Genomic DNA, 13,205 nt, shown 5'->3' with positions numbered 1-13,205 from the left:
CACACACAAAGACCCCGAGTCCGGGAATCGAACCAAGGGGTTTCGTAATGTGTGGCACGAGCACTAAACACAGCCCTGACATACTGCCTCTTATGTGTATAAGAGATATATAAGACATAAAGAGTGCCAAAATGTATGCTTAGAATGCAGCTTTGACTGAATGCAACTAACATACTTGAGAACGGAATCAGTGTTCCTTCAAACGACTGTTTATTGTGTAAACGTTGAAATGAAATGAAAAGTGCCTAAAAGGGTGGGAATGCTTAATAGATGAGTCATTTGAAAAGATGAATAAAAGAAGGAATTGAAGGGGACTCCATGTTAAAATGTCAAAAATGTGCAATTCTTTGATAACAGCCACCAGATATGTTCTCATTTAAAATTAATGTAGCACATGATCAAGCATTTTTTTTTATCATATTAAAGAAATGTATTTTCGTGCCACTATTGGTCCCAGGGGTGTCTTGACATGACTTTCACTTCCGACTCGATACAGATTGAGTGTTGCTGGCCAATGCCGATTGTAATCCCATACAGTATCAGCACTAATCTCACTACATACTTTTACTATTTTGTAGAAAAGGTTTGATCAAAAGAAATTTAGTCAAACCGAACAATGGTGAGTATGAAAACGACTAACAGTATGGCATAAAATTGCATACTCCTATTTTTTTCAGTGTGGAAAGTTAGAAAAAGTAAGATGAGCGAAATTAGAAAAACACAACAAACGTGGGTATGAAAACATGAATCTTATGACAAGAGTTATATTTTTGAAGTGGAGAGTTTGTGGTCAAAATAATTAATTTAATTGAGGGAATGATAGAGTAAGTTGAATGATGCGGACATGTTAGGTCAGGGGTAGGAACCTATGGCTCCAGAGCCAGATGTGACTCTTGATGACTGCATCTGGCTCTCAGATAAATCTTAGCTGGCGTTGCTTAACACGATAAGTCAGTGTTTTTCAACCTTTTCTGAGCCAAGCCACATTTTTTTAATTGAAAAAATTCAGAGGCAAACCACCAGCAGAAAACATAAAAAAATGAAAATCAGTAGCTGATACTGACAATAAAAAGTCGTTCTCGCAATTGTCGGATATGCATTCAAACCATAACCACACATGCATTAATATAGCTCTTGTCTCAATGTAGGTGTACTGTCACCACCTGTCACATCACGCCATAACTTATTTTGAGTTTTCTGGTGTGTTCCTGTGACTTGCGCTCCTATTATGTTGGCTTTTCCTTTTTTGTTGGTATTTCCCTGTAACAGTTTCATGTCTTCCTTGAATGTTATTTCTCCGCACCTTTCTCTGTTTTCGCAATCAAGACTATCGGTATTTAAGTTGTGCGGACGCACTCGTTCTTTGTGTGGACATTGTTGATTGTCATGCCATGGACGCCGTCTGCTCCACACGCTGTAAGTCTTTGCTGTCGTCCAGCATTCTGTTTTTATTTACTTTGCAGCCAGTTCAGTTTTAGTTTAGTTTTGCTTCAATGCCTTTTCTTAGCGGCACTCTCCTTTTGTTTATTTTTGGTTTAAGTGTTGGATACTTTGTTACCTAAACGCTGCCTCCCGCATATTGTGATCACGACATAACATGTTCCCCACATCTACAAAGCAATTAGCTACCTGCTGCCACCTACTGATATGGAAGCGCATTACACAGTTACTCTGCTGTGCTCTGGACAGCACAGCCACTCAATAACAACACATTTTTGAATTATAGTCACAGGTTTGCAAAAAATATTTTTAACCCAATTAGGTGAAATTAGATCATCTCCAACGGCTACCAGATTGTATCTCACGGCACACTAGTGTGCCACGGCACAGTGGTTGAAAAACACAGCGATAAGTAATGAATAATTCCGCTGGCAATCAGTGTTGAAAATGAGGTTCAAAATATAAAACATTCTCATGCATTTTGATTCATCCATCCGTTTTCTACCGCACCTTTTCAAGAAGTCGCATTAATGGTAAGAACTATTTTATTCTATATTGAAAAAAATAAAATAGCTTCAGAATAACAATGTTATTAAAAAGAAGAAGATACTTACTATACTCTTAAAATTTTGGTTTTACTTAAAAATGCACGCATTTAGTTGTATTCAGTGTTAAAAAATATTATACGGCTCTCACGGAAGTACATCTGATAATATTTGGCTTTCATGGCTCTCTCAGCCAAAAAGGTTCCCGACCCGTGCGTTAGGTAGTGGATACTATCTAATGTGCTTCAACCTTGGGGTCTTTGTTAGTGTAGGACTCTAGGTGATGTACAACTATACTGATTCCATACTTGTTTATATTGACTAATGAGCTGTTGGGGACTGCAATATTGTCAAATTAAAAACACTAGCTTATGGGCTATTTTGTGCTTAGCTGTTGTGTAGCTGCTAGTAGCCTTTAGCCTGCCATGCTTACCTTTTTGTCCATGACTTGATGAAAATACAAGAAAAGATCAAGCTTGTGTGCTTAACATTTAGATGTTAAGACGCTGCCGGAGTGCTTGTATCAGAGATTTTATATGTCCGTTATCAACCGATACTTGTTGTTTTGTTGATATAGGCCCGATAGTTGCTATGAATATCCGATCAAGACACCCCAATTGGTACAAACACATGTTTTAGCTGGTACATGTTTCGTTAATGAACTGTAACGTTGCTCCAAATGCTCTGATTTCCAATCAGAGCCACATTATTGTTCTGTGCACAGGTTATTGCATGTTTATCAGCACGTTTTGCATCAATGAGGTGAGGTGTGGTCTTAGTTGTCTCTGGTCTTGCTGGGAATAGGAGGTACAGTTTAAAGTCCGCCTGGCGCTAGAAAAAGTGTATCAAAGATGTCTTCACAAAAAAAAAGTCTAGTGATTTCCTTCCTACACCATGTTGTTGTTGTTGTTGAGTTTAGTCCATTCAAAGATGTCCTGCTCGCAGACGATGTCTGAGTTGATGAGCAAGTAGCGGTCTCCCACGCAGAAATGCTTCTGGCAGGCAGCGCACTTGAAGCATTCTAGGTGGTAGACCTTGTCCCTCACACGCATGGTCATCTCAAAGGCTCTTATCCTCTTCTCGCAGGAAGCGCACAGGCCGTCCTGCCCAAAAAGCCTGTGAGGAAACAAACATTTTTGAATTTTACAACAACAAAAAAAAGGAACACATAACTTTATATAAATATTTCAATCAAGATAAAGAATTGTGGTCGCAATCGCTACAAAATTGTCTGAACATAATCATCATACCGCAACTTATTTCTAATATTTTGTTCCACCAACAATCATGGAATTAGATTTTTTTTTCAAGACTGTATTTCTTTGTGCAAGATTTAACTGTCCTAGCCTGCTGTAAGTCGTGGTAACCACATACCGACAATTAGGGCTGGGCGATATATCAATATACTCGATATGTCACGGGTTCTCCTGCGTGCCATATAGAAAATGACTATATCGTGATATTCGAGTATACGTTCTCACGCAGTTCCTTTTAGCTGTGGGCATTACACGTTAGTTGTGGTGCGAGTGGTAATACGAGAGAAAGAAGGTGCCAATCTTGTAACAAATGAAGGAAGAATTAATTCCCAAGAAAAACAGCAGGGGGTCCATCGTCTGGTGGTGGTTTGGCTTCAAGCGGGAAGATGTTGGATAGACAACCATTATATGTCAAGTATGCGGCTAAAGCGTTGCTACAAAAAGTAGCATTACTGCTAATTTGTAGCATCATTTGAAAAGTCACCCGCTAGAGAATGAAGAGTGCTTGAAACTCTGCATGTCAACCTCTTCTTGCCGGTGCCACACCAACAAAATGCCAAGGCAACCATTTCCACATCAACACCGTATGAAAAAAAAAAATCAACAACAGAAAGAGATAACGTCCGCAGTAACCTACCACATAGCGAAGGACATACACTATTTGATTTCCTATTATGCAGCTCATTTTTATTAGACAGTTTTTCGAAATATCTTGTGACATCACACTTTATTTGTTTTAAACTATTGTAGTGGCGTTCTGTACAAAAAGTGCACTTAAGTTTAGTGTTGTTTTGATATGTCATCTTAGTGACATCATGCACAAAAGTGCACTCACAGCTTGTTTTCAAATGTCTCTGACAATCTTGCACTTTCTGTTTTGGAAATGACATAAATGTTTGTGCCACTGCTTAATAACTGTTTAATAAATACACTTTTAGTTGTGATTTCCCTCTCTGCATGAAAGTTTAAAAGTAGCATATATGAATGCAGTATGAAGAAGAATGTTTGAATGTAGACACATAGAATCATCATACTGCTGTGATTATATGCATCGTGTTCATTCAAGGCTAAGGCAAAATATGGAGAAGTATATGCAGTATCACGATATGGCCTAAAAATATCCAAATATTAATAAAAGGCTGTATTGCCCAGCCCTAAAACCCATAACTTTATATAAATATTTAAATCAAGATGAAGAATTATGCGGTCGCAATCCCTACAAAATTGTCTAAACATAAACTTTAACACAAGTTATTTCTAATATTTTGTCCCACCAACAATCATGTAATTAGATTTTTTTTCACAAGTCTGTAATTCTTTATGGAAGATTGAACTCTCTTAGCCTACTGGAAGTCGTGGTAACCACATACCAACAATTCATATTTTCCCCCTAAAAACGTTGCACTCAATATTTACAAAGCTAAAATACGTTGTGTTCTATTAAGTTTGCCAATTTATGTTCCGCCCTGTGTGTTTTCCTGACAGGAAGCATATTAATATATTATGAGGTTTTATTTTTAAAAGCGTTGGTTAATGTCAAAATGCGTGATGGGAAACTACTTAAGAACTACTATTTTAGAGAATGGAAGTAGAATTGTGTCACATCAACTTATACATTTATTTATATATAGTCCTGGGTTCAAATCCAGGCTCGGGATCTTTCTGTGTGGAGTTTGCATGTTCTCCCCGTGAATGCGTGGGTTCCCTCCGGGTACTCCGGCTTCCTCCCACTTCCAAAGACATGCACCTGGGGATAGGTTGATTGGCAACACTAAATTGGCCCTAGTGTGTGAATGTTGTCTGTCTATCTGTGTTGGCCCTGCGACGAGGTGGCGACTTGTCCAGGGTGTACACTGCCTTCCGCCCGATTGTAGCTGAGATAGGCGCCAGCGCCCCCCGCGACCCCGAAAGGGAATAAGCGGTAGAAAATGGATGGATGGATGGATATATATATATACAAACTCCATTTCCATATGAGTTGGGAAATTGTGTTAGATGTAAATATAAGTGCAATACTATGATTTCAAAATCTTTTTCAACCCATATTCAATTGAATGCACTACAAAGACAAGATATTTCATGTTCATGGCTGCAACACTAGCCAAAGTAGTTGGGAAAGGGCATGTTCACCACTGTGTTACATCACCTTTTCTTTTAACAACACTCAATAAACGTTTGGGAACTGAGGAAACTAATTGTTGAAGCTTTGAAAGTGGAATTCTTTTCAATTCTTGTTTTATGTAGAGCTTCAGTCCTTCAATAGTCCGGGGTCTCCGCTGTCGTATTTTACGCTTCATAATGCGCCACACATTTTCCATGGGAGACAGGTCTGGACTGCAGGCGGGCCAGGAAAGTACCCACACTCTTTTTTTATGAAGCCACGCTGTTGTAACACGTTCTGAATGTGGCTTGGCATTGTCTTGCTGAAATAAGCAGGGGCGTCCATGAAAAAGACGGCGCTTAGATGGTGCCTTCACAGATGTGTAAGTTACCCATGCCTTGGGCACTAATACACCCCCATACCATCACACATGCTGGCTTTTACACTTTGCGTCGATAACAGTGCCGTCTGAGGGATGGAAGGTCACGGTCATTCAATGTTGGTTTCCGGCCATGCCGCTTACGTTTCGTGATTTCTCCAGATTCTCTGAACCTTTTGATGATATTATGGAGCGTGGATGTTGAAATCCCTAAATTTCTTGCAATTGCACTTTGAGAAAGGTTGTTCTTAAACTGTTTGACTATTTGCTCACGCAGTTGTGGACAAAGGGGTGTACCTCGCCCCATCCTTTCTTGTGAAAGACTAAGCATTTTTTGGGAAGCTGTTTTTATAGCCAATCATGGCACCCACCTGTTCCCAATTAGCCTGCACACCTGTGGGATGTTCCAAATAAGTGTTTGATGAGCATTCCTCAACTTTATCAGTATTTATTGCCACCTTTCCCAACTTCTTTGTCACGTGTTGCTGGCATCAAATTCTAAAGTTAATGATTATTTGCAAACAAACAAAAAAAGTTTATGAGTTTGAACATCAAATATGTTGTCTTTGTAACATATTCAACTGAATATGGGTTGAAAAGGATTTGCAAATCATTGTATTCTGTTTATATTTACATCTAACACAATTTCCCAACTCATATGGAAACGGGGTCTGTAAAAAAATATTGATTGATTGCACGGTACCTGTGTTTTTAAAAAGGTGTAAATATTTGTTTTACAGTTCTGTATTATGTATTTTAAAAAGTATGTCTTATTACTTTTGTGAAACTGCTCTGTGACATGTGCTGTCGACCTCTTAGCCAGGTCACCCTCGTGAGAGAGATCTTGATCCCAATGGCCTTCTTATCTGCTGAAATAAAAGTTCTATGCAGTTCATGCCGACAGACGACAATAACGTGATCAAACATGATGTTTCAAACACGCCAACCTGAGGTAATCTCTGCGGCACAATTTCCTCCCCAGCTTGTAGTAGAGCCGGCGGCCCACCTCCCCGAGGCGACATCCGCAGAGGTCACAGCTGAGGCAGTCCTCGTGCCAGTACTGCTCCACGGCCTTCAGGAAGAAGCGGTCGCCGATGCTCTGCTGGCAGCCGCCGCACGTCAGCAAAGAAGGCGGCATCTGCAGGACCTCATCCACCGGCTCCCTGCGCCAGGAGAACAAGTCACCCTCTGCTCGGTAAAAGTCTGTTTTTACAAATGGCAGGGTTCTTTGTGGGACATTTTACAGCCCTTTCCTGCTCCGTCACTGTACACCAGGGGGGTCAAACTCGTTGACAGCCACTTGTAGCTCATTATATTTTTTATGACCACTTTGGAAAAAAATTTATCAAATTTAGTGTTTTTTACAGCATGTTGCTGGGAATGGACAAACGGTAGGGGTGCACCACAAATTAATCTACAACCAAATTGTGATTTTTATTCATTCCTAGTCTCATCGTTTTCAAAAAATCAATCTCAGAAAAATAATGAAACTAAAGTTGTTTGTTTCAGGCCTTCTCCGTGTTTCCGGAAGGAACTTTTCTAATCCGTAACTTGTTTTGAAAAAGTCTCATTGTAATTATTTTACCAAATAACACAGCAAGAATCGTTTGAATCAATCAATCAATCAATGTTTATTTATATAGCCTTAAATCACGAGTGTCTCAAAGGGCTGCACAAGTCGCAACCACATTCTCAGCTCAGATGGATCTAACATAATAGTGTGAGAGTCCAGTCCATAGCGTATCTAACATAATAGTATGAGTCCAGTCCACAGTGGATCTAACATAATAGTGTGAGAGTCCAGTCCATAGTGGATCTAACATAATAGTGTGAGGGTCCAGTCCATAGTGGATCTAACATAATAGTGTGAGTCCAGTCCATAGTGGATCTAACATAATAGTGAGAGTCCATTCCATAGTGGATCTAACATAATAGTGAGAGAGTCCAGTCCATAGTGGATCTAACATAATAGTGTGAGTCCAGTCCGTAGTGGATCTAACATAATAGTGTGAGAGTCCAGTCCATAGTGGATCTAACATAATAGTGAGAGTCCAGTCCATAGTGGATCTAACATAATAGTGAGAGTCCAGTCCATAATGGATCTAACATAACAGTGAGAGTCCAGTCCATAGTGGATCTAACATAATAGTGAGAGTCCAGTCCATAGTGGGGCCAACAGGAGACCATCCCAAGCGGAGACGGGTCAGCAGTGCAAAGATGTCCCCAACCGATGACTTCAAAAATAAATATGGCAGTGTCATGTTGGCGTTTTTTTCCATAACTGAGTTGAAGTTGTTCTCTTATTTTGAAAAACCTCTTTACATAGTTGCATGCATCCAGCGGGGCATCACAACAAAATGAGGCATAATAATGTGTTCATTCCACCACTGTATATACAGTATCAGTTATATCGGAATCAGTATTTAATCAATAACCCAAATCACAAGTGTCTCAAAGGGCTTTAAGAGTTGGACAAAATCGAATTATCAGCAAAAAAGCCATTATCGGACAAATCTCTATACAGCAGTGGTTCTCAAAAGGGGGTACTTGAAGGTATGCCAAGGGGTATGTGAGATTTTTTTAAAAATATTCTAAAAATAGCAACACTTCAAAAATCCTTTATTAATATATTTATTGAATAATACTTCAACAAAATATGAATGTAAGTTCATAAAATGTGAAAAGAAACACAACAATGCAATATTTGTGGACATGTTCCATAAATATTGATGTTAAAGATTTATTTTTTTGTGAAGAAATGTTTAGAAGTAAGTTGATGAATCCAGATGGATCTCTATTACAATCCCCAAAGAGGGCACTTCAAGTTAGTCCGTAAGGGTATTTTATCGAACCCTTTCGGTACGGGCTTTCCGGTTCGGTGCGGAGGTGTACCGAACGAGTTTCCACACGGACACATTAAGTAGCGTACTGCACATTGTGTAAACAATACTCAAAATGCTGGACATTTGAGGCATTTAAGAAACTCTGCCCTGACAGCTCTGCAAAAGAGGACATGTCCGGTGAGGGGAGGACGTATGGTCAGTCTATGTCCTACCACGGGTTAGGTCCTGACCACACGTCCTCCCCTCACAGGACCCAAAACCCCCCACACCCTCTTAAAGGTTAAATATCATTTAGAAAAAGTTGCAATGTGGACTAATAAAACTAAGCTGTTTTGTTTTCCTTCAAACTGTCATTGCTCAAAACATAATATTGAATCAATATGAATATTATTATGAATTATTGACCCATGCAAGGTTCCCATTACTTCACATCAAATGTTCCACTAAGAAAAATATTTTTGGTGGAAAATTTGGCAAATTTGGTAAATAAATAACCAAAAAGATTATATTTTGTTATTTTCTAACCGAACCGTGATCTCTAACCCGAGGTACGTACCGAACCAAAACTTTTGTGTACTGTTACACCCCTATTAGAAATCTTTATTTATAATTGAATCACTTGTTTATTGTTCAACAAGGTTTTAGTTATTTTTATATCCATCCATCCATTGTGTACCGCTTGTCCCTTTCGGGGTCGTGGGGGTGCTGGAGCCTATCCCAGCTGCACTCGAGTGGAAGGCGGGGTACATCCTGGACAAGTCGCCACCTCATCGCAGGGCCAACACAGATAGACAGACAACATTCACACTCACATTCACACACTAGGGCCAATTTAGTGTTGCCAATCAACCTGTCCTCAGGTGCATGTCTTTGGAAGTGGGAGGGGCCTATCCCCAGGTGCATGTCTTTGGAAGTGGGAGGAAGCCGGAGTACCCGGAGGGAACCCACACATTCACGGGGAGAACATGCAAACTCCACACAGAAAGATCCCGAGCCTGGATTTGAACCCAGGACTGCAGGACCTTCGTATTGTGAGGCAGACGCACGAACCCCTCTGCCACCGTGAAGCCCTATTATTTTTATATCTTTTTTTCCAAATAGTTGAAGAAAGACCACTACAAATGAGCAATATTTTGTACTGTTATACAATTTAATAAATCAGAAACTGATGACATAGTGCTGTATTTTACTTCTTTATCTCTTTTTTTTCAACCAAAAATGCTTTGCTCTGATTAGGGGGTACTTGAATTTAAAAAATGTTCACAGGGGGTACATCACTGAAAAAAGGTTGAGAACCACTGCTAAATAGAAGAAATTAGGGCTGCGAATCTTTGGGTGTCCCACGATTCGATTCAATATTGATTCTTGGGGCTGCGATTTGGTTATGAATTTATTTTTTTGATTCAACGCGATTCTCAAGTCAAAAACGTTTTTTTCCCCATTCAAAAGGATTGTGTATTCTTTCAATACATAGATTTCAGCAGGATCTACCCCAGTCTGCTGACATGCTAGCAGAGTAGTAGATTTTTGTAAAAAGCTTTTATAATTATAAAGGAAAATGTTTTATCAACTGATTGCAATAATGTAGATTTGTTTTAACTATTAAAGGGAGCAAAAATAGGACTTATTTTATCTTTGTTAAAACATTGGACACTGTGTTGTCAAGCTTATGAGATGCCATGCAAGTGTAAGCCACTGTGACACTATTGTTCTTATTATTTTTATAAATGTCTAATGATAATGTCAATGAGGGATTTTTAGTCACTGCTATGCTGAAATGATAACTAATATTGATAATGTTGTTGATAATATTCATTTTTGTTTCACTACTTTTGGTTTGTTCTGTGTCCTGTTTGTTTCTCCTCTCAATTGCTCTGTTTATTGCAGTTCTGAGTGTTGCTGGCTCAGCTTTGCTTTTGGAATTGGATTGCATTGTTATGGTATTGCTGTGTCGTGGTTTGTTGGATTGATTAGAAATAAATAGAATAAAATGAGAATCAGCACCTCCAAGTCCGAGTCTATGGTTCTCGCCCGGAAAAGGGTGGAGTGCCTTCTCCGGGTTGGGGAGGAGACCCTGCCCCAAGTGGAGGAGTTCAAGTACCTAGGAGTCTTGTTCACGAGTGAGGGAAGAGTGGATGGTGAGATCGACAGGTGGATCGGTGCGGCGTCTTCAGTAATGCGGACGTTGTACCAATCCGTTGTGGTGAAGAAGGAGCTGAGCCGGAAGGCAAAGCTCTCAATTTCCCGGTCGATCTACGTTCCCATCCTCACCTATGGTCATGAGCTTTGGGTCATGACCGAAAGGATAAGATCACGGGTACAAGCGGCCCAAATGAGTTTCCTCCGCCGTGTGGCGGGTCTCTCCTTTAGAGATAGGGTGAGAAGCTCTGCCATCCGGGAGGAACTCAAAGTAAAGCCGCTGCTCCTCCACATCGAGAGGAGCCAGATGAGGTGGTTCGGGCATCTGGTCAGGATGCCACCCAAACGCCTCCCTAGAGAGGTGTTTAGGGCACGTCCAACCGGTAGGAGGCCACGGGGAAGACCCAGGACACGTTGGGAAGACTATGTCTTCCGGCTGGCCTGGGAACGCCTCGGGATCCCCCGGGAAGAGGTAGACAAAGTGGCTGGGGAAAGGGAAGTCTGGGCTTCCCTGCTTAGGCTGTTGCCCCCGCGACCCGACCTCGGATAAGCGGAAGAAGATGGATGGATGGATGGATTTAAAAAAAAATGAGTATCAATTCTGAATCTCGATTCGTATTCGAGTCGATTTTTTCCCCACCTCCTTAGAAGAAATAAACACGTTTCTTGTCAGCAGCGCCAATGAGGTCAGCGCAGCAGTTCCTATAGTGCCCACACGAGGGAGACATTTGACACAGTCATACTGCGTTGCCTCCGAAGCAGAACGATCAAAAGTAGAAAAGCAGAACGCATGAGCAAAGTAAAACCGGATACATATTTTCATATTATTTACTATGAATACATCTTACGGAATTCCAGTATTTCAACTTCCCCAACTCGACAAACTCGCATGATGCCGTGATGATGAAAAAGTGTCGCACTCACTCGTTAGCTTCCAGCGTCTTCCTCTCGATGGTGGAAGACATTCCCGGGCCGGAGAGAGGATGGACCTCCACGCACCTGCTGCTCCTAAACAATCATGTCAGGGCGGGGAAGGACGGACATGATCGCGTCCTCGGTCGGCTGTGTTCATGTCCGCGATCATGTCGTGTTTAAATAGGTCGCCCCCCCTCCCCTCCATCCCCCCTGCGGGTCTGCTTTCGTTTCCCTCTTCCTGCCCACGACACGCGTGACAATGGCAGGAAATGAGCCTTTAAAGCGGCAGTTGAACACAACACGGACTGTCCTGCGTCGTGACTCCCACTAATGAGTCCCTCTCGGGGTCTGTGGCAGGCGTGGAAACCTGCGTGGATTTTACTCGTCGGCTCTCGGAACTTCTTTCACAACGACACGTGACCGTGTGCACGAAGCACGTCAGTCGTACGAAAGAACGCGGAATACAAACTACTCATTTTTGAAAATAGTACAATATAATATACGCAGCTGAAATGGGCTGCAGCAATCCCAAAAGGGACAAGCGGTAGATAATATATGCTACAAATAAAGAAAAAATACAATATATTGTGTATCGGTCTTGTTGTGTAAAATATTTTAACTATTTCTAATAAGTCAAAGTAGCAATGATCGTCACACACACACACACACACACACACACACACACACACACACACACACACACACACTAGGTGTGGTGAAATTTGTCCTCTGCATTTGTTTCATCACCCTTGTTCACCCCCTGGGAGGTGAGGGGAGCAGTGACCAGCAGCGGTGGCCACGCCCTGGGAATCATTTTTGGTGGTTTAACCCCCAAATTCCAATTGATGCTGAGTGGTAATGGGTGCCATTTTTATAGTCTTTGGTATGACTCGGCCGGGGTTTGAACTCACGACCTACCCACCTCCGGGCAGACACTCTAACCACTAGGCCAGGTAGGTGTAGTAGGTGTAGAAATAATGTAAAAATGCATTTTGAAAATACCATAGAGTGTCAGACTGACCAAGTTTATAAGAACTTTGCAATTAAAGCAGCGGTCTCAAACACAATTCACCAGAGTCTGGGTGAGGCTGGGCTGCAAGAAAAGATTTCCTAAAAATGTTTTTGCATACTCTTCAGCATGTCTAGTTGTATAATGATGTTTCAAATTGTATTCCTTGTGCAGCACAACTTTCTCTGCAAATAAGACACGTCCGGTTGCCCCTGTGTTCAACAAAGAAATATTGCATCTCCCACTTTTCCTGGAGATGTCTTTGCTCACCTCTAATCTTTCTCTTCACTGCAGGCTTTGAAAAAGACGTGTTTGGGGTTGTGGAATATATTTGTATTCAGTCGACGCACAGATAATAATGTTATTGTTCCGCTTCTCTTCCCTCCAGCAATATGGCGGTCAGCGGACAATAGTAAAGTACAGGGATAGCCAGCACAAAAAAAGTGAGGGCTCCTGGTGTGTTATCTGGCGTCATATAGAAATATATGTAGTGTTCATCGTGTGAGGCAGTGCAAATTAAACAATAAAAAAACAAATAATTTGAATTGGTCCAGGTTATCGGGGACTGTTATTTCTGA

The 13,205-nt window shown here is 41.1% G+C and overlaps 1 protein-coding gene across 1 annotated transcript; it reads right to left on the bottom strand.

Annotated features, from left to right (window-relative positions):
• Window positions 1–193: 193 nt before the first annotated feature.
• Window positions 194–12,012, bottom strand: LOC133563552 (rhombotin-2-like). Its single transcript, XM_061917731.1, has 3 exons — window positions 11,628–12,012; window positions 6,669–6,884; window positions 194–3,101 (listed from the first exon to the last, which is right to left on the bottom strand). Exons 1-3 carry the CDS (start codon window positions 11,666–11,668, stop codon window positions 2,873–2,875), a joined length of 486 nt encoding a protein of 161 aa, XP_061773715.1. The 5' UTR covers window positions 11,669–12,012; the 3' UTR covers window positions 194–2,872.
• Window positions 12,013–13,205: the final 1,193 nt, after the last annotated feature.

Source organism: Nerophis ophidion, linkage group LG12 (assembly GCF_033978795.1).
Source record: "Nerophis ophidion isolate RoL-2023_Sa linkage group LG12, RoL_Noph_v1.0, whole genome shotgun sequence".
Lineage (NCBI taxonomy): Eukaryota > Metazoa > Chordata > Actinopteri > Syngnathiformes > Syngnathidae > Nerophis > Nerophis ophidion.
Note: the sequence above shows the minus strand (reverse complement) of the source record. Positions and strands in the feature narration are given on the sequence as shown.